Source organism: Arabidopsis lyrata (genome assembly GCF_000004255.2).
Source record: "Arabidopsis lyrata subsp. lyrata unplaced genomic scaffold ARALYscaffold_6, whole genome shotgun sequence".
In the NCBI taxonomy this organism is placed as follows: Eukaryota; Viridiplantae; Streptophyta; class Magnoliopsida; order Brassicales; family Brassicaceae; genus Arabidopsis; species Arabidopsis lyrata.
The window spans coordinates 4,852,841-4,872,674 of record NW_003302550.1 but is presented as its reverse complement, the minus strand read 5'-3'; the positions used below and the strand labels follow the sequence as shown (position 1 = coordinate 4,872,674).

Genomic DNA, 19,834 nt, shown 5'->3' with positions numbered 1-19,834 from the left:
TTTGCGATTTGAGTTTTTTTTTTTTGAATTGTTGAGAAAGTTGGCGAAACGTCTTTGGATTTCGTCTACAATTTGCAAGGAGGAGAGGGCAGCTTCAGAGTTATACCACACTGGTATTTTAGTCACAATTTTCATAAATTATGTTCAACGTTAAAACTGGTTTATTTTGTGACTCAAGTCAATATAATTATTGAAGACTTTTTTTGGATAATAGTTTTGAAGGAAAATTGAAGTAAATATTTTATAATATTATAAATAATTAACATAAACGTATATGAACAGATTTTAGCATCCATCTCTTTTACAACATAATACATGTCCATCACGTTTATATATGCAAAATCCGTCTTTCTTATATATTTGAACTTCCGTCATCCACAAATGTTGTCTCCATCTACAAACTTCCGTAAGCGGTCACATCTGCATGAACTCGTACATACAAAGATCTAGAAGAAGCGTTTTTTTTTTCCGTCTAAACCTAATTTCAACCGTCGTCAATGTCGGCTTCCTTTGCTCCTCAAATAAAAAAATTGTATTTGTGATTTTGGAAAAGAAATCGGGTAAAAGATTCATTTGTATAAACACTTCAACCAAATATCATACTTAGAACAAACTCCTCTCAAACGTATCAAAGTTTAGGGTTTCAAATCTGCAATGACAAAATATTTGTCACACAAAAGTACACCAAAGGTACACTGGTAGCCAAATTCTTATAAATCTAATTATATGATAGGCAGATTCATACGTGTAACTGCATAGAGATTAACATAAGTACTCCAACATCTTGAATAAAAAAATGAACATGTTTGTTCTTAGGAGGTTAAAAAATAGTCATCAATTTTAAATAAATAATATCTATGCTTATAGGAGACACATAGTAGCTATTTTTAATTATGTTTGAAACCAATAAACACAATGATTTTTTTTTTTGCTCCATCGTACGTTTATTAATTACTTTTTCCCAAATACTACCGACTTGACGTTTACAATTCAGAACAAAATATTTGATATAAAAACATAGTATTATATCTTTTAGATGTAACGAAATAACATTATAACAAAAGTTGCATACTACTCATACCCTCAAACTACTTTGATCCGTTTGATGATAATATAACTAAAACCTCAAATATATCAAACAAAACCAGAGACCTTTTACCAGTTATAATTAACCTTGTAATTTGAAAAGAGAGAGAGAAGGGGTGACAGAGAGAGAGTAAGCACACATAGCTTCAAGCATGAAGCCCTAATTAAAAAAAAGCATGCAAGAAACCACCATGTGTGCTCACTCTCTTCTGTCACCTCCTCTTACCTTTCACACTCTACGCATGTGACCAGGCTCGAAACCGTAGCTAGTCCTCCACAACCGATGCATAGACATATATTTATATATATCATTGTTCTATTTGAAGATTAAGAACAAGACTAACTAGACCTTACATCTTTCTATCTTTGGATGTGGGAAGAAACTGAGACCTGTCGGGGCTTTTTATAGCCAAATGGGGAGAGAGTATTGGGATTAAAAAAAATGATAAAGAGATAAACTCAAATCTCCCTCATGAATTATTGATAAAGATTGTTCCATTTTGTAACCACGTGAATAACTGCAACTTTCTACTTGTTTTTTTTCTTTTGTTTTGTTTGGTCTAAACAACTATCAACTAAAATGCTGATTGATTTACTACTTGATTTTCGTAGGCGTCGTCTGTTTTTGCTAATAATAATGTTTTTGTCAAACATAATTTGGTAATTCGAATCACAAAATAAATCGTCAAATAGTATCGTCTTTTTATCTGTGTTGCACGTTTATTTACACAGATATGAGATATCTAATCAGCATTTTACTCTTAATATATATAATATCTATTATATTCATTATACATAAACCTTATTCCTTGTATACACAATCATAGGATTAAAAATTGGCTCTTGGTGGCAAGTTACTTACGGAATATCCCAAAATGAACAAATGTTAATGTGAACAACGTATCAACTAACAATGCATATATATAACTAATGATCCAAAAACTTTGGAATAACATATGGATGAAGTTTGTCGAACAAACATCGGATGATGTTTTATTCTCATATTTAAAAACATATAGATATAGAGTAATTTGAGAATTCAGGAAGAAAGCATAACCATTAGTGGAACAAAAAATTGGACCGACCAATTACAAATCACCAGAGACTCATCATGAAAAAGTTCAGCCACACCCCAATATCCAATACGGCGCTAAAGCATCTTAAAGCATGCATGCTTTCCGAAAAACATTTTATAAATTATACTTCCTCTGTTCCTGAAAATTTGATGTTTTAGAATTTACATATATATTAAGAAACAATCATGATTTAATCATTTAATAATTTTTTTTTTATTAAATATTTTTAATAATGTATGAACAAATAGTAATCTAAAACAGTTAATTATTTGTAATTATTACGCCTTGAAATCTACGATTTGTTAATATCAATTAATAAAAAATAAAATAAAAAAGCTAGAAAATCAATATTTGTGAAACAAACCTAAAACACTAGAACATCAAACTTTCAGGAACAGAGGGAATATGATTTCTTACATCTTAAATTAAATTCGTCCTATTACCACCACAAATTATAATATAACTACAAAAATCTTTCTACTTAACATATACCCTAATAATTTATACTACAAGTATCATCTTTTATTCTTTTTCTTTTTTTTTAACATCACTAGCTAGTATCATCTTTATATATTACCATCCGAAATTAGAATTAGTAGAATACATAATGACAAAGAAAACTATAAGAACCGGAGCCTCTAGCTCTGGTGGTAAAGGACCCTCAGCTGAGGTACCCGCCATCACGAGTTCGAGCCTCGGCCACTGCAATATTTACATATGGGCTGCAGCGTTCTAGGAGCCAACACGTGGAGCGCCATTTGGCCAACCACGTGGCTAGTCTGATGCAAACCGATAGTCTAACACGTGTATCCCTGCCCTGTCGGCAAACATGGGATACCTGGGTTACCAAAAAAAAGAATGTTCCATTTGGAACAAGCCACATCATTATTGTTACTTTATTTCAAAGTTTCCATTTGAAAAAAAAAAAAAAAAAAACGGTGATTAGATCTACCGAGAATGCGAATATGTAATGATGATGACACCTGGTGCAGTGCAGCATTGGTGGTGCGTTCAATCAGAGTAGAAGAAAATTAGTTATTTTCTGTCAGAGTAGAAGAAGGATATATATATATATTAAACTATAAATTTTAGCTGATAATTCCGAATATGGAAGTGCGCATACGTTATCCTTCCTTGACAACTTTCCTTTTTAAGCAAAGCACACACAATTGCATCATAAATCATAATTATTATTTTTTTGTTTTTTTTTTTTTAATTAGGTGACGGTTTAGATCTAGGCCTTAATCATCTCTCTCCTCTATGGTCGAGGACCAGCTTTTGCTAATACCTTATAACATGGCGTAAAATATTCTTCCTACCGGGAATCGAATGAGAGAGCACATGGATCCAACCCCTGCATTTAAACTACTAACCCACTAACCCAACGCACCGTTGGTATATATATATATTTTTTCTTTTTTTGTTGTTTTGTTATTTACTTATATATATATATAAATATATATATAAAAGGAAAGTTAATACATTATAGAAATTCTAAAAATTAAAATATGCGTATGTAAATTTCATACCGAATCACGTTATATCATATATGTAAACAATATTTTTTATAAATAGTATTTTTGAACTTAATTCAATATTCTAAACAAATATATTTATATCATCTCCAAAATTGATGGTATATCATTCAACGATAAGGGAATCAAATGTTGTGGGACATATTCACTTTGACTTCTAATTTGGATCCATTATGGATTCGGTGTTGCTTGAAGTTGACGCCTCAACAAAAGGAAAAAGAAGAAACAAAAGTTAGAAGATGGTTAAACTAAAATGCATTTAGACCTAATAACGTATTTATACAAATTAAACTAAGTAATTGTAAGACTATCCGTTTTAAAGACTATCCGTTTTAAAGACTATCCGTTTTAAAGTTAGAAGATGGTTAAACTTCATCGGCTTAATCAAAGACTATCCGTTTTACCATTGATTACTAAATAAATAAACTAGTCATGTATTCATCAATGTTTCTGTTGGTACAAAGTTACAAACCAACGTCTCAAATCAGAAGTTTAGAAAAGAAGTTTCTAAGTAAAGTCCAACTCTAATTAGTTTGAGGTATTTTGAGAAGAAGTCCAATAACAAATCCGTGCGAGCTTGAGCATGTATGCCTAAAACGGACAATATCATACTTATAAAGAAGTTGGAATGAGCTTGGAAAGCACAATAGTTTCGTTGACTACAAAAATCAAAACTTGTATCGAAATCCAATTCTAGAAGCCAGGTTCTTAATTACTGCAGTGAAAGTTAATATGTTTCTTTTTTCTTTCCTATCATCAAAAAGTTCCAAACTAAAGTCCATAATTTCTTTGGATTAGCAATCAGAACATGGTTAGGCTCTCTCTCTGGTCTGTACATGTTTTAAAATCCTAATCAAAGAGATATATTAATCAATATTGCTTTGGTGTTGGCGTTAGAGATTCAGAAGGCAGAATCACATATGTGTATTTAGCATTGGGTCTGATTGGTAACAAGCTGTTAGCTGTTAGCTGGAGCGGTTAGCTGGAGTTGTTAGCTGTTAGGGAATAGTGCGAAGCTGTACAAAAGAAAAAAAACACGAAAGCTGTACAAAAAAACAATACAGAACAATTTTTTAAAATTAACTCTGATTGGAAACATCATAACGATACAAATAATAAATAATATTCAGAGTTTAGAAAAAAAAATTACATAGTTACAACTATATTTTTAAAGTTTAATTATGCGGTTAATAATACGGTTAATCGTACGGTTAAATAACAGTTTTGATACGTTTCCGGTATATTAATGGTGACGGTTAGTATATTTTTTTTAACCGTAACTAATCTAGTTTTACGGTGAATGGTTATGGTTTTGAACCGTTTTATACAGTTACGGTTGAGAAACGGTCCGGTTACGATCCAAAATACGGTTACAATTAGCTTTTGGTCATGCCTAGTTGAAGATTGTAGACATGACCAAAAGCTAACCGTAACCGTATTTCGGACCGTAACCAGACCGTTTATCAACCGTAACCGTATAAAACGGTTAAAAACCGTAACCGTTAACCGTTAAAAATAATTAGTTACGGTTAAAATATATATTAACCGTAGCCGTTAATTAACCGTAAACATATCAAAACCGTTATTTAACCGCATGGTTAACCGTACTATTAACCGCATAGTTAAAACTTTAAAAATATAATTGTAACTCCATATAATGCAAAAACAAATATCGAATGTTCAGACTAAGATTTTCAAAAAAGTAAATGATACCGCATATGAAAAAATCTATTCTTTTTATGTGAAAGCGCATATGAAAAAATCTACTTTATAAAAAATGGTCTTTTTCTCAAATAAATATGTTGTAATGTTATACTGCTCGAAATGATGAAAATTTGTCGTAAGATTTCGCCTCCGATATTAACCGTATTGTAAACTTGTAGTCATCAAATAACAGTAACCATATTTAACCATAAATGTTGTAATTGTAACCGTATTTAACCGTAATCGTATTGAACCTTAACCGTAACTGTTTTAATTTGTTTTGTTTTTGTCCAAAAAAACTGTTGTTATTGTGTACCATTTTTCATAAAGTTATTTTGAGTGGTAACAATTTTTGTGTACAGCTTTGTACTGCTTTTCGTTTTGTCACCAATCAATGCTATTGTTTAATCAAATCAAAAAGGAATATATAAGTGACCACAGAACAATATAGTTTAATATTACTATTAAGATTCTTCTCTGATACTCAAACCCTGTATTTCTTTCCACTTTCGGCGTGGGAATCACGTGGAGAGCCCCTGAGGAGACACGTGGTGAGAACGAATATGCCGCCCAACCCCACATCGCAAGTGGCCGAGACCGACATCAGAACCACGCTGGTCAAGTGGTCATCTCATCATTTTATCCTTCTCTTTTTAAGATTTCAAATCGATTTGGTTAAGGTTAAATTTTCGGTATATGGCATATCCATATTCCCGGTTAAGTAGTCAACCGGACATGTTAAGGAGCCTGTGGGCTTGGGCTTAGTAAAAGGCCTAAGAAACCATTCGCTGCATCCAGATGTCTTAAAAATTTCAATTTGCATGTTACACATATAAAAATTTCAATTTGCATGTTACACATATAAAAATTTTGTGCTAATATTACGTAGAAGAAAGTTTTCTGCTGAAAAAAAAAAACTTTCTTTGAGAACAAAAAATTAAAATGGTAGGTATTAGAAGAGAAATATTTCTTCTCTCATTCTACTCTCATTCTACCAGTCAGACCCATAATTCTCTCTTTCCCTTAATATTGCCACATGTAACCTTTACTTTTTTCAGTTTTTGGTTTTGGACCTTAAGCTATGATAAATATTTCGTTTTTTTTAAAAAAGAAAAATTAATTTATCAACTTAATTTCTGATATTTAAATTTTAGAAAATATCAACTACTTTTTCATGTGGGAAAATGATAGCTCGTGGAAAATGAAGACATTGATTAAAGTTGTGTAGTGTAATACAGAATATGCCATATATGGTCTTATACAGTTATACTACTGTTCCCAGCAAAATGTGTGAATACAAACATGACGCCTATCAATTAATTTTGGATTCGTTAACATTATCACACACAACTTGGCCCATTGACCGCTAAATCACATCAACGGTCAACAGTCAATTACGCACACAAAACAAATTTCTACTACTTCATATTTATTTCCATGATTCTTAATTTTGTCTGAAATTTCACACACAAGTAAATTTTCATAATTCCCTTATGTGTAAAAAACGTATTAATCTTAATTTTATTATCTTCTGTTTCTTAATTATTAAATTTTCCAAACGCATTAGCGTTTTAATATCTGTAACAGGTTTTCTTTTTGCTTTTTTCTTATCTCCAATTGCCTTTTTAAAAAATATTTTTTTAAATTACAGAAATAAATAAAATAATTCATATAGCGTGGAGCAACAAATTGAGACCAGCTCAAAAGACACGTCCTTTTTTGCGTTACTATTATTCTCCTCTTTTCTCTCCAATTATTCTCTGAGCTGTAATAACAAAAAAAAAGATTCTCTCGATCAAACTTGCCGGAATCCATGGAAGACTTCGGCCGTCAACGACCATACGGAGACGGAGGGATGCAGATCCAGCCTTACCACGGCGGCGCTTCGGGAACCGGTGATTTCAGGAGCTATAGCGCATCGTACGGGACGAGGGACAACAATATATACGATGTGAAAAAGGAGAAATCGATAGCAAGATCCAAGTCGTGGGGGATAACGGACCCGGAGCTCCAGAGGAAGAAACGGGTCGCGAGTTATAAGATGTATGGTGTTGAAGGTAAAGTCAAAGGCTCTTTTAGAAACAGTTTCAGATGGCTTAAGCAGAGGTACACACAGGTCGTCTATGGTTGGTGGTGATTCATTTTCACCTTTTTAATTTCTGTAATTTTATTTTACCTTGTTTTTATTTCTTGAGCTTTTTGCTTTTTTCTTCTTTATATTGATTTTTGATTTTCTCAAGTAATTATGAGCGTGTTCTCTCTCTTTATCTCTTATGTATCTTCTTTGTGTGTTTGTAATCTTGAATATAACTGTGATGGCTGCATCGCCACAAAATTATATATGATCATTAGTTTCACCAAGTAAAGAGACCTTTGGAATTTGGATGAATCTTTTGCACTCAGAAATTAGGTTCGATGGAGAATCTTCTTGTTTGATGCTCTTTGCTAAGATTATTAGTCGTCTAAAGTCTTGTTTCAAATAGATTGTGAAACGGTCTCTTGCTTGATCCATGTATCATGATGATCCATTCTTGTTTACAACTAGGTTTTGACATGATGGTTGGGTTTTGGTGTTTGCCTCATTACATCTGGTGATTAATCAATTATCTCACTCCTTGGTTTTAAATTATGTTCACATCTTTTTGGTGATCATCCATTAATTCGCATCAAAAGCTCTGCTTTTATTCAACGTTAACAATTTATTTCACGTGTTTATATGATTCTTAGGTACCATTTTAGAGGTTATCATTTCAACATGTTTGCAACTTGTAAGATCTCTCGAACTTGAGATTTTAGAAAGCAAGTTTCTGTTAGTAAAATGATTACTTGTGGTTAATTATGATCTCGAGTAAAAAGTTGGCTTTTGACAAGCTGACAATAACTCGGTTTATTTGGGGACCATTTCTCTATTTGTGTTTGTCATTCTTAATAGCTTACTTTGTCGGTTTTGATCTGAGTCTGCACTTGGAAGACTTAAATGTTTTGTTTGTCATCGAGATAACCCACTTGTTTAACTAAGATTAGGTCAAAATTTCCACTGATTAGTTCTTTAAACATCACAAACTTGTGGCAGAGGACAACTCATACTAAATCCCATATCACAACTCTGTTTCAAGTCATTTCAATATCAACAAAATGAATGAGATACCCAAAACAATCAACACAATTAATTTAAAATATATCTCGCCTTCTCGACTATTCAGTTTTCGGTTAATTTTGAGGGCAGAGGACTGCTCATGTGTTGGCATGGACGAATTAGCTAAGCATGGTTACTGGTTAGCGACGTTTTTTTATGTTGAACTTGTTTAAGTTGGGTTATTTAATCTAATGAAGCATTCTAAACAAAAAAATATTTAGATACCCATCGGATTCGTAAATGCATATGTACCATTAGTTTATACTTTGTACTCGAGTCATATTCCAAATCCAAGTTGTGAAGAAGTTTCCAAATTTTAAGCAGCTAAAATGGTTGATTATGAACCAACAAAAAAATGGGAAAAATATTTTCACATTTAGTCTTTTGCCAGAGAATAGCCAAAACATGTTTTTAGGTTTAAACTGTTTGTTTACATTTACATTTATATGTAGAATGTATGTTTCATAACGTAATATAATTTTCTTTGGCTATGTTTTACACTTGACATTTGTAGTTACATGTTTTATAATAACTTTGAAATAGTTTGTATTTTAAAAAATTTGAAAAAATGGACTTGTAAACGCCATTAGCTTTTTTGACTTGCACCGATTTACCTACTCAAAACCTAAAATTTAATTAGCATGTATAATTTACTTACTTATTTTAATTTTTTGCCAGCTTGTATTTTATTTTTTGTTTTCAGCAATATGATAAAATAAAATCAATGAAAGCACAGAGATAAATTTTGTTTTGTTACCATAGAATAAAATTGCTATAAAAAAAGGAAATTACTATATTTCCATTTACCACGACATGTCAATAAATAAATAAAAATAGGAAGAGGGGCATGTATGTAAATAATAATAACGTAACACATCGGCAAAAATCATTCCTCCATAAAAAAAGCTTGCTTCGTTTCTCGTCGGCGTTTTGAGAGATGTGGGAATCGATTTGCCTAACGCTTGCGGCCACCGCCGGCAACAATATCGGCAAAGTTCTCCAGAAGAAGGGCACTATTATCCTCCCTCCTCTCTCCCTCAAGCTTAAGGTAAATCTCTCTCTCTAATCTTCCGATTTTCTCTTTTGTCTCGCCCTTTTGATGCTTTGGATTTTGATTGCATGCTATTTGATTGGACGGATCTCTAAAAAACGTTAACCTTACTTTCTGGAAATTTGAATTCGATTTCGTGATACAACTAATTCGATGAAAATTTGTGAAATTCGAGTTTCGAAATTGGATCGGAGTCAAATTGTCTGATTCAAATTATTGCGGAGGCTCGATTCCATGTTTCATTGAATTTGTCATGTCAATCATGGTGATGAGTTAGAGGTGGTGGTGGTCAATTTATCTATGGGAAGCTCACATTTGATCATAATTTACGAATTCCAGGTGATAAGAGCATATGCTGTTAACAAACCATGGGCGTTAGGTTTTCTTATGGACATTGTTGGGGCTTTGTTGATGCTGAGAGCACTATCACTTGCCCCTGTAAGTAAACTTTCTCAATCTTTCATTTTGATGTCAAGATAGTTGCCTTTGAGATGTCTGTTTATGATAATTTGCCGTGCTGATAAACCTTAGGCCCTGATTGTGAGCTTTTGGAAATCTGCTGCTTTCAGGTGTCTGTTGTTCAGCCAGTCTCTGGATGTGGACTTGCCATTCTTTCCGTCTTTTCGCATTTTTATCTGAAAGAAGTCATGAATGTTTTTGACTGGATTGGGATTACCGTCGCCGGCATTGGCACCATAGGTAACATCAATCATTATTGATTCTTTGACTGTTGCTTACTATCATCTTCTGCATACAGAAAATCACCTAATATGTGGTGAGGATTTATACATTTTCTGTAGGAGTTGGTGCTGGTGGTGAGGAGCAAGAAGCATCATTAATATCGGTCTTCCAGTTGCTGTGGCTAGCATTGGTTGTTGCCATCTTGTTTGTAGGTACCTTTCATCCATGGTATTGGTATTTCATAGAAAAGTGTTCCTCTTCTGGCATCATCTCCTTTTATCTTCTGCTGACTGATGGCTTCTCTGAACTTGTATACATCTTTTCTAAGTCTGAGCAGTAAAACAATTGGGTCTATAATTTGTTTTTTGCAAATAATATCAGTATATTACTTAATTGGTGAGGTAATGGCAATGTTTCTAATAACTTCTTTGTTGGATTTTTGGGACTAGGTACTACTAAATGCGTGGCTTCATATATTCAAACGCCAGCGCAGGGAGCAGGAGCTGGTATATTAGCTGTCTAATTTGTTTTCAGCTATAAGAACTAGTATCACCTTTAATGTTACTGACTTTTATTTCTCCTACCAAATGCACTTAGCCTAATTTTGGTTTGTAGGGGGAGTATGAAGTGGTGGAAGAAATTATTTATGGCTTGGAATCTGGGATTTTATTCGGGTATCTTTCGGTACCCATAAACATCAAAGAGCATATTTCGTCTTATGTGCCTAGCCTCTGATATTTACCGATTATCTCCTATGTATCCATTGATATGTGCTGTTAATTTTTTAGAACATAGAAGGACCTATGTAGTGGTGTGTCTGCAAATCATTTTCAGAGAGACAAAAACTATATTTGAACTGAATTCATAGCTTGGTGCATAGCTGACAACAGTTTATAACTCGTTTGATCACAGGATGGCATCTGTAGTATCAAAGATGGGTTTTGTATTCGTGGAGCAGGGATTTTCTGCAATGTTCATTCCCATGTGCATTTCTATTAGTATATGCTGTAGTGGAACAGGATTTTTCTACCAGGTACTTTGTCCGAGCTTAGTCTTTTTACACTTCCTCGTAGTCTTACCTATCTGCATATGAATGTGTAATGCACCATCGTGTATAGCATAAAGGATTCTCTCTCTACCTGTAGTTTTTTCATAGGTTGATATTCAGGGTTTTTATGTAATCTTGATTCTAGTCTTATTTTTGTTTTTACTTTACCAGACTCGGGGACTAAAACATGGGAGAGCAATCGTAGTATCCACTTGCGCTGCTGTGGCATCAATTGTAACAGGTGTGGTTGCAGGAATGTTTGCTCTGGGTGAGAAATTACCCACTTCACCATCTGGACGGCTTTTACTTCTCCTGGGATGGTAAAGTTCTACTCATTACTTTCTTGTATTGTTAGTGTGCCAGTTAAGACAACTTCTATCTGTCATTAGAGAAACATCACGTACACATGAATCAGAAGTTGCAACGGATCTTTCCAAATAGATTTTGCCATCAGAACTATAGATTTCTTGAAACTTTTTGCAGGTTACTTATTATGCTAGGTGTTGTATTACTTGTGACTTCATCACGGCTTATCAGACATCTTCCACGGTCATTCCGGCGTTCCAGACAAACCAGTTTAGAAAGAGGTTTCAACATAAGGCGGACACCTTCTCACACACCAAAGGATACAAACCCAAGTGCGGTTATCCAAGCAGCAACATTACACCATCTCTTATCATCCCCATCAAAAGATAAAGACTAAAGAGATTCAGAAAAAGAGATATAGAAACACCGAAGAATATTTGCTGAGTGCATGCATTTAACACAAGTTATTTCCCGAATTTATGAGTAAAGGTGTCAGATTTTCATATTCCGGGGTTTCATTTCATTGATATTCCAGTTGTGGGAACAGATTAAAAGTCAGAGCTTGGGATCAATTTATGACGTAACTTGGTATCTAAAATGTGAAATATGAGTTCCCTTTGTCATGTTACTCTAATTGTGCAAACTATGAATCTGGTATATACGAACCAACTTGGTTTATGTTATACCTACCTTCGGGTCCTTAATTTTTTCTCCATTTTGCTCAAATGCCAGACATTTGAATGATCTAGTGAGTTTTGATACCGATTAGGTCACTTGAATCGTCTGAAAAGACAACAAAATGAACGAATAGACATATCATTTCTAGCGAACACACGTCATCACTAAGGCTCTGATGTCGATCAATCCTCATGACCCATAATTAAGAGTTGAGTGGACATTTGGTCTCAAATTTTGATTCGGTTTGATTTATATATGAGTTGCGTCTTATATTTTGTTATTAGCTCTGAAAGTGTAGTTGTTCTTCCATGGTCTTCTCTTGTATGTATTCATTAATATCTTGAGGGAAAAGAATGAAAACTCAAAGATATGGATGTGCAAGTTGGTTGTTGGTACAGAAACTGAAAAAGACCGGTTAACCAAATTGTAGGGGAAAAGATGGAAAGAAAGTGAGAGATGCACTCATGCACATAATGCAAGAGATACAAACATCAACTACAATTAGGTTGGGGTTTAACCTATATTGGTACCAAATCAGGACATACACATCAAAACTGAGGGAGACAAGTATGTTTGACAATGAAGTGACACTTTCACATTTTACTATTTTAGTATTTTACCATCTCTCATTTTCTCTTTTTTTTTTCTTTTTTTTTATATGTACTTCAAGGGTCCCAACCCCCACACCCCAGTTCAGCTTTTCTTGGTCCCTAAACGCAAGTGTGACTAGTAAATGATAAAGTTTCAAGATTGTTATTATTGGAAAAACGGTCTATTTCCCCCCCGAGAACTATCGTATCTGGTCAGATAAAGCCCGATCTTTGACCTCTGTCTATATACCCATGAAACGGAAGTTAAATGTTTATTTTCACACCAATTGAAAGTTCGAGAGCTTAATGTCCATGAATCCTAAGTTCGAGATTTAAAACCCCATAGCGTTGGGTTTAATTGGTTTATTGTATACCAAACCGATGCTTTAACCGATTAAACCTAATTAGAACCAATCTAAACCCAAATTACAACCTGTTTATGACCCATTACCCAAAAAACACATCAAAACCAAAAATCGACTAAACCTTCGCCGTCGAACACACCATTCGCTATAATCATCCCCAAGCCTCCATTTTTCCGTACGATTTCACCTTTGGTTGCTCTAGAATTGATTCCTCTGTCACAAAGAACAATTTTTCCCTTAACCAAATTCGGATCCAACGAGCCTTCAAGACACAGAGACGAAGAGTAACCATCGCCGCCGAGTAAACTACCACCGTAAACAAGCAGTACCTCCGTTTCCGGCGGAAGCAGAGACGAATATCCCTCTGTCAATAGCTCTGAAAGCTCCAATGGCGATGGCATCGAGGTAATAAGGAACCACGACGCCTCCAACGGAAAGAGAGATGACATCGACACCGTCGGCTACGGTGGTGTCAAAAGCAGCTAAGATATCGGAGTCGTAACAACCGGAGTTCCAACAGACTTTGTAAGCGGCGAGTCTAGCTTTCGGAGCCATCCCAGCAGCGATGCCGCGAGCATAGCCAAGAGTTGACGCCGGAAAAACGTAATGGCCGGCGGAGATTGAAGCTGTGTGAGTCCCATGTCCATCGGAGTCACGCGGAGAACGAAACTCAGTCGTTTCATTCATTTTCCCGTTGGTTGCTTCATAACCACCGCAGAAGAATCTAGCTCCGACAAGTTTACGGTTACAAGCCGACTCCGGAAAATCTTGAGATTGTTTTCAACCAAGAACAGGTTGTAATTTGGGTTTAGATTGGTTCTAATTAGGTTTAATCGGTTAAAGCATCGGTTTGGTATACAATAAACCAATTAACCCAGCGCTATGGGGTTTTAAATCTCGAACTTATGATTCATGGACATTAAGCTCTCGAACTTTCAATTGGTGTGGAAATAAACATTTAACTTCCGTTTCATGGGTATATAGACAGAGGTCAAAGATCGGGCTTTATCTGGCCAGATACGATAGTTCTCGGGGAGAAATAGACCGTTTTTCCGTTATTATTAGATGTATCTTTAACTGATTTTACCAAAACACAAAAGATGTTATGATTTTGAAATCTTTTCCAAACATTAGATTATCCTCGACAAAGAATATAATGAAGTTCGAAGTAGATTTTCGAACCCATATGTGCGAGATTCAAAACATACATTCAACTAATTTAGTACCCATAACATTGTTCAAACAACTAAGTATATTTATTAGGCCGATGTAAACAAAATTTAGAGAAAAGGTTAAGCAATTTGAGTACAAATTTTGAAGCTATTATTAGTGTTTTGCGGTACATTGTCGATGACATAAGAGAAATATTTTACCCTCTTCCAGCGGATTTCTTTGTACTCATTTATCTATTTAAATAGTGGTGAGGAATCAAAGTATGACCGAATCTCTTGTAAAAAACCTTAATCACCATCTAAAAACACGTTCTAAAATCATCTTTTAATACCATGAAGGTCATCATCACCACCTTTAAACTAGTCAATGACCTAATCAAATTGATCCAACGTAGAAAGAAGAATGTGACACACAAAATAAATAAAAAGAGGAAAAGATAGCCAATCAATCCCCACCACACAAGGCACTTGGCAAAAAAGAAGAAACCCATCCATGTCCAACTTGGTCACACATCATTCACATTTTGTGCTTTTCTATTGAAGCCATCGAATGATACAAACAAGGGACCACACTCCTATCTCAATGGACATTCACTATGACACGACACTTGTGAGACTTTTCTGCATCACCCACACTCAAAAAGATTCCTCCTTTCTTTCTTTAGGGGAAACCAAAGATTTAACATAACAACACAAAAGGTGAAGTCTTTTTCGTTTTTTTTGGTTCTTTACCCAAAATACCAAACTTAACTACATAATCAGCAACACTTTCATTTTGGGAACCCAATGTGCTGTTTCATATTGCAACAAGATTTGAGTTTTCTTATACACATTGTGGATTCTGCAAATAATTTAGAGACTAAACTTGAAATGGAAGTAGCTTATGCTAACATTAATAGTTTTTTTTATTGCGGCTTGTTTTGTTGTCCCGGGTAATCTCCGAGTTCTTCAACTTTCCAGCTTTCGTGCGATGCAACATGCTTGTGTGAAGGAGTATATTCCTGCCAAGATTATGAATTCTTTTTGAGAAACAAAATTATTGAACACACTCCCACTTAACTATGTTTTACACAATAATACCAACAATGTCTTATCGAAACCGCATGTGTTCCTTTTGATTTTCAAGGAAATTGTGTTCACTAAGAGATAATCATTGATTTCTTCTCTATAAGATAGAAGTAAAAGCACAACCTCATAACAAGAAGAAAAGGGAAGGCAAAGTTAATGTACCTCCATCTTCTCCATAAGCTCTTTGGCTGTTGGAGCAGAAACCACAATGTTACGTGCACCTGGCTTGATAAAACCTTCTTCGACACCGGTGTCAAATAAAGCAAGCAAATTGTTATAGTATCCGTCAACATTCAGTAGACCAACCTGCAGAAACAATTTCAAACGAATCAACAGAGGTATTAGTAGCCTACTTCTTCTTCCACCGAGCAAAGGAAATGTTAGATACCGTCTTCTTATGGATACCAAGTTGTGACCATGTTATCATCTCCAACAGCTCCTCCATTGTTCCATAACCTCCTGAAACAAACATCCGTGGTTTTCAAGCCAAAAGTTTAAAACTTTGCTAGAATCAGTATGAAAAACGATAACTCACCAGGGAGTGCAATGAAGGCCTCAGCTTCCTGTGCCATTGCAGCCTTTCGCTCATGCATGTCTGCAACAACTCTTACATCTCCCACAGTCTCACCAGATATCTGATGAAACCAAAGTCATGAGATTCGAGGAAAGAAAGATAAAACCACACAATCCCAAATTTAACCAAACAACAAAAACCAAGAACATAGTTTCCTCTCCTGATCTTAAATCATACAAACGTAGGCAAGAACCAAGAGCTAGTAGTGCAAACAAATGAATAACTTCCAGACACATGATTCATCATTAGACAAACTTCAAAACTCCATCCAAGTTTGCTAGTTCCTGGAAGAAAGAAAAAAAAAAAACTGAGCTTCTATAAGAAGATACATACCTCAATTGGCATCAAAGCTTTGGGAATGATCCTGCAATCACAGAGAATCCAATCAGAAACCCTTAGAGAAAGTTTGAAACTGAAAGAGCTATAAACTAATTGGAGAGTCTTAAACTAACCCGAGTACATGGAAACCACCTTCATAGACTCTCCTGGAGATCAAACCCATCAATCCAACACTTCCTCCTCCATAAACCAAGTCTATCTTCCTCTTCACCTAAAATTTCCAAAAATCACAAAATCCAATCACACAACACTTCAAGAAATTTCACAGTTTTTCAAATAACAACATCCCCAGATTTAAAGAGTCAACAAATAAGGCCAAAACCACAAAAGCTTACAATAGACGCAAGCACAAATAGAATCCTCAAAACCCATTGTGTGAAATGAACAAGTAAACTATAAAGTTGGTATTTTGACATTCAAAAACCGAGCAAAAAAGTTGATATCTGTATTGATTTGACGAAAAGTTCATATTTTTATCACAAAACCAAAAGAAGAGAAAGATAGAGAGCAAACGAGTTCATTGCCGAGTTCGATGGCAGCATCACTGAAAACTTCTCGGTGACCAGAGTGGCTTCCGCAAAAGACACAAATTTTTCTGAATCTGCTTCGCTGCTTATTATCTTCCATTAGTGGATAAAAATCTACAAAATCAACGTATTCCCTCAAGTCGTCAATAAAAAACAAATCAAGAGAAACACGAGTAGGCTAATAATATAAAGTGACAAGACGAAACCTTTGTTGTGTTGATGATGTTATTATGTAGAATGCAAACAAAAAAATCTATTTTGGATTGGAAGAAATCGGTAGAGAGAGAGCTTTGTATTTAAATGGTTTTTTTTTGGAATACATAATTGGTATTATTATAGGGCTTAAATAATGTAATTAAAAAAATGTGGCGGATAATGATTATGGTATTGGAGGTAAAATAAAATTGCTTTTGGTGGGATTTTGGCGGTTAATCGATATATGGGAGGTTCATAAAGAATTCTTGAAATTTATTTACCGAACAATTTTCACGTAAATAATTGTTTTAGCGTATTTACATGTTTTTTCCTCAAGTAAAAAAAATTAATGATTACCAATTAAAGTTAATACTAGAATCAAAACTCGTAATTAAATTGATACGTTTAGTTACTAGAAAGATGTTAGATTCGGTGTTGTAACATGTTTAAAAAGAAGGGTGAAAATTCTATAACATACAGTATAACTGAAAAATGGAGAACTTGAAATAGTTTTTGAAAACCACTAAACAATTTTCATAGAATCCAAGTTCCCTCAAATGTTCCATTACATACTCAACCAAATTATCTGAACACTTTTAATTTTGTAGGATTCACTGTATGACTTTATAGGTGACAAATTTGCATACGTATACACGAAAATCGATAACTCCTGTCATGTCGCTCGTGTCGGGTTGGAGCAACAACGAAGGGCCTCTTGTTATCGCCGGAGCTTGGAGGTGGTGCTGGTGCTGCCGGATTCCACCCTTTTTCAGATCTCCGATCTAGGTCGTGTTGACTTATTCTTCTCCTTTTTGTGGGCCGATTGGCCGTGTAAGCCCATCATCGTTTAAGCCTATTTGGGTAAAAATTAATATGTTAAAAAAAAAAAAAAAAAAAAAAAAAAAAAAAAAAAAAATAAAAAATCGAAATTAGTTATATGGCGAACAGAAGAAGCCCACATGAGCCTCCCACAGCTCCTTCCCTCGTCCAACGCCAATCTGTCTCTTTTGTACTTTTATATCCAAATTTTGTGTTGTCAACGAATATGTAATAATATATATAAGTTTCATGTTTTTTAAAAATATAATTATAAATATCAAGTTCATTAACGTGTTTTATTTCTTATTCAAATCAAAAGAGGGTATTATTTAATGGCCACGGCAATTAATCAAACGGCACTACCTTGATCTATTCTTGATTTATTGAACCAAGGTTAGGTTGTTATCTCACCATTCAGATTTAATTTTGTATTTTTGGCAAACAAAAAAAAAAAAGAAAGAAAGAAGTTAGTAGCAGGTTTCCCGTATTTGTTTTTTCACTCCATGAGTCATGCGTGACATAACCTAAGTATTCACACTTTTAATGAAGACTAAAGTCACTGGCGGCCTAAACTTAATTGTTTTATGCATTCAGCTACCAGCTTCTTCTTCTTCTTTTCGAACTTAATAATTTTCTTTCTTACCAAGAGTTTGTACTTTGTAGGTTTATCATTCTTTAAACATGCTAACATAAATAAATAAGCATAGATATCTACAATAATACTCTCTCCGTTTCGTTTTACTTGTCGTTTTAGAGTTAAATTTTTGTTTCATAATAGTTGTCGTTTTAGGATTTCGATGCAAATGTTTGGTGAAAATTCTAGTTTTATCTCTACTATTTTAATGTTTCGGCCAATAAATTTTTTTATAAAATATATTAATAAAGGGTAAAACAGAAAATTTAATGATTTTCTTAATTTGTGTGAAAAAACCTTAAACGACAACTAAAACGAAACGGAAAGAGTATTATATCATACAAGTCTTCATTACAAATTTACAATTGACCGGGGCAATTTTGAATACATTATCATTGCAAGCACGCAAATGCATGCACCAATAAGGCTATATCTTTATTTAATGTTTGTCTGTTTTATTAATGTTTGTCTGTTTTGTATCTAAAATTCGATGGGATTTCTTTGCGATATAAAAATAGAGAAGTAACATGAATGATTCATTTCTATTGCAATTATTTCATTATTGCACTCAGAAGAAAAAGAAAAAAAATGGATGATGATGATCTTACATAGAAAAAGACATTAACCTTTTAATATTTGAATTTATTTTCCAAGACAATTTGATGTTCCCAACATGGCTTACCCAAAATTGATTGTCCTCTCTGTACCTGTATTCCGCTCGATTGAGCCTTGAAAATTTATGAACTCAAAAAGTCAGCATTTATAACATGTCTTTCTTATACAGAGTTTTGGAAAAACTTTTTTTGTTTCAAAATATAAGTCGTTTTCAAGTTTCTATGCAAATTATATAGGGAGATTCACAAAAATGCACCTTTTTCAATATCCTTTTCAAAAATGCCCATTTTGGCTGTCCATTTTTTAAAATACCCTTTTTATGTACAAAATGACTAAATTACTCTTCTTTTAATAAAAGATATCACAAATATATAAGGAAATATAATAAAATTAGGTCCACAAAATACAAAATATTTTTTGGCCGGAAAAGTGATCCCGCAATTTTTCCCGCCAAAACACTTTTAAAAACTTGAAGAGTCTTTAAAATACTTGGTAAAAATTTCCGTACCCTTTAATAAATGGACAAATTTAATGGGGCTTATAAAGAGGTATTTTCAGCCGGTTGCGTTTTAGAATATCCATTTAGAGATGTAGGATCGTTTTCCTGTAGAAAGAGCGATCCACTATTTAATTTG

At 34.1% G+C, this 19,834-nt stretch overlaps 3 protein-coding genes and 1 long non-coding RNA gene across 4 annotated transcripts; 2 read left to right on the top strand and 2 right to left on the bottom strand.

The window, feature by feature from the left end:
* Positions 1-227: 227 nt before the first annotated feature.
* On the bottom strand, positions 228-1,477 carry LOC110227689. Its single transcript, XR_002331371.1, has 2 exons — positions 1,313-1,477; positions 228-649 (listed from the first exon to the last, which is right to left on the bottom strand). It is a non-coding gene; the product is annotated as an uncharacterized LOC110227689 (long non-coding RNA).
* A 5,598-nt stretch (positions 1,478-7,075) lies between these two features.
* On the top strand, positions 7,076-7,790 carry LOC9309609. The gene has a single exon (XM_021021177.1). It carries the CDS (start codon positions 7,215-7,217, stop codon positions 7,536-7,538), a length of 324 nt encoding a protein of 107 aa, XP_020876836.1. The 5' UTR covers positions 7,076-7,214; the 3' UTR covers positions 7,539-7,790.
* Positions 7,791-9,410: 1,620 nt separating this feature from the next.
* On the top strand, positions 9,411-12,312 carry LOC9307579 (probable magnesium transporter NIPA9). The gene is made up of 9 exons (XM_002873494.2): positions 9,411-9,585; positions 9,928-10,026; positions 10,158-10,287; positions 10,389-10,477; positions 10,719-10,775; positions 10,885-10,943; positions 11,182-11,302; positions 11,489-11,637; positions 11,801-12,312. The coding sequence occupies exons 1-9, from the start codon at positions 9,475-9,477 to the stop codon at positions 12,018-12,020; spliced, it is 1,035 nt and encodes a 344-aa protein (XP_002873540.1). The 5' UTR covers positions 9,411-9,474; the 3' UTR covers positions 12,021-12,312.
* Positions 12,313-15,126: 2,814 nt separating this feature from the next.
* Positions 15,127-17,126, bottom strand: LOC9309608 (cytokinin riboside 5'-monophosphate phosphoribohydrolase LOG8). Its single transcript, XM_021021176.1, has 7 exons — positions 16,923-17,126; positions 16,523-16,620; positions 16,404-16,434; positions 16,032-16,131; positions 15,885-15,955; positions 15,659-15,802; positions 15,127-15,429 (listed from the first exon to the last, which is right to left on the bottom strand). The coding sequence occupies exons 1-7, from the start codon at positions 17,034-17,036 to the stop codon at positions 15,334-15,336; spliced, it is 654 nt and encodes a 217-aa protein (XP_020876835.1). The 5' UTR covers positions 17,037-17,126; the 3' UTR covers positions 15,127-15,333.
* Positions 17,127-19,834: the final 2,708 nt, after the last annotated feature.

What these genes read in the sequence shown, in the direction of transcription:
- LOC9309609 (XM_021021177.1), top strand. Translation starts at nt 7,215, where the DNA reads ATGGAAGACTTCGGCCGTCAACGACCATACGGAGACGGAGGGATGCAG.
- LOC9307579 (XM_002873494.2), top strand. Translation starts at nt 9,475, where the DNA reads ATGTGGGAATCGATTTGCCTAACGCTTGCGGCCACCGCCGGCAACAAT. An exon ending in CTCTCTCCCTCAAGCTTAAG is followed by an intron (nt 9,586 to 9,927) that starts GTAAATCTCTCT and finishes TACGAATTCCAG; the next exon opens with GTGATAAGAGCATATGCTGT. An exon ending in GAATCTGGGATTTTATTCGG is followed by an intron (nt 10,944 to 11,181) that starts GTATCTTTCGGT and finishes GTTTGATCACAG; the next exon opens with GATGGCATCTGTAGTATCAA.
- LOC9309608 (XM_021021176.1), bottom strand. Translation starts at nt 17,036, where the DNA reads ATGGAAGATAATAAGCAGCGAAGCAGATTCAGAAAAATTTGTGTCTTT. An exon ending in GGCCTTCATTGCACTCCCTG is followed by an intron (nt 15,956 to 16,031) that starts GTGAGTTATCGT and finishes TGTTTGTTTCAG; the next exon opens with GAGGTTATGGAACAATGGAG. An exon ending in AGCTTATGGAGAAGATGGAG is followed by an intron (nt 15,430 to 15,658) that starts GTACATTAACTT and finishes TAATCTTGGCAG; the next exon opens with GAATATACTCCTTCACACAA.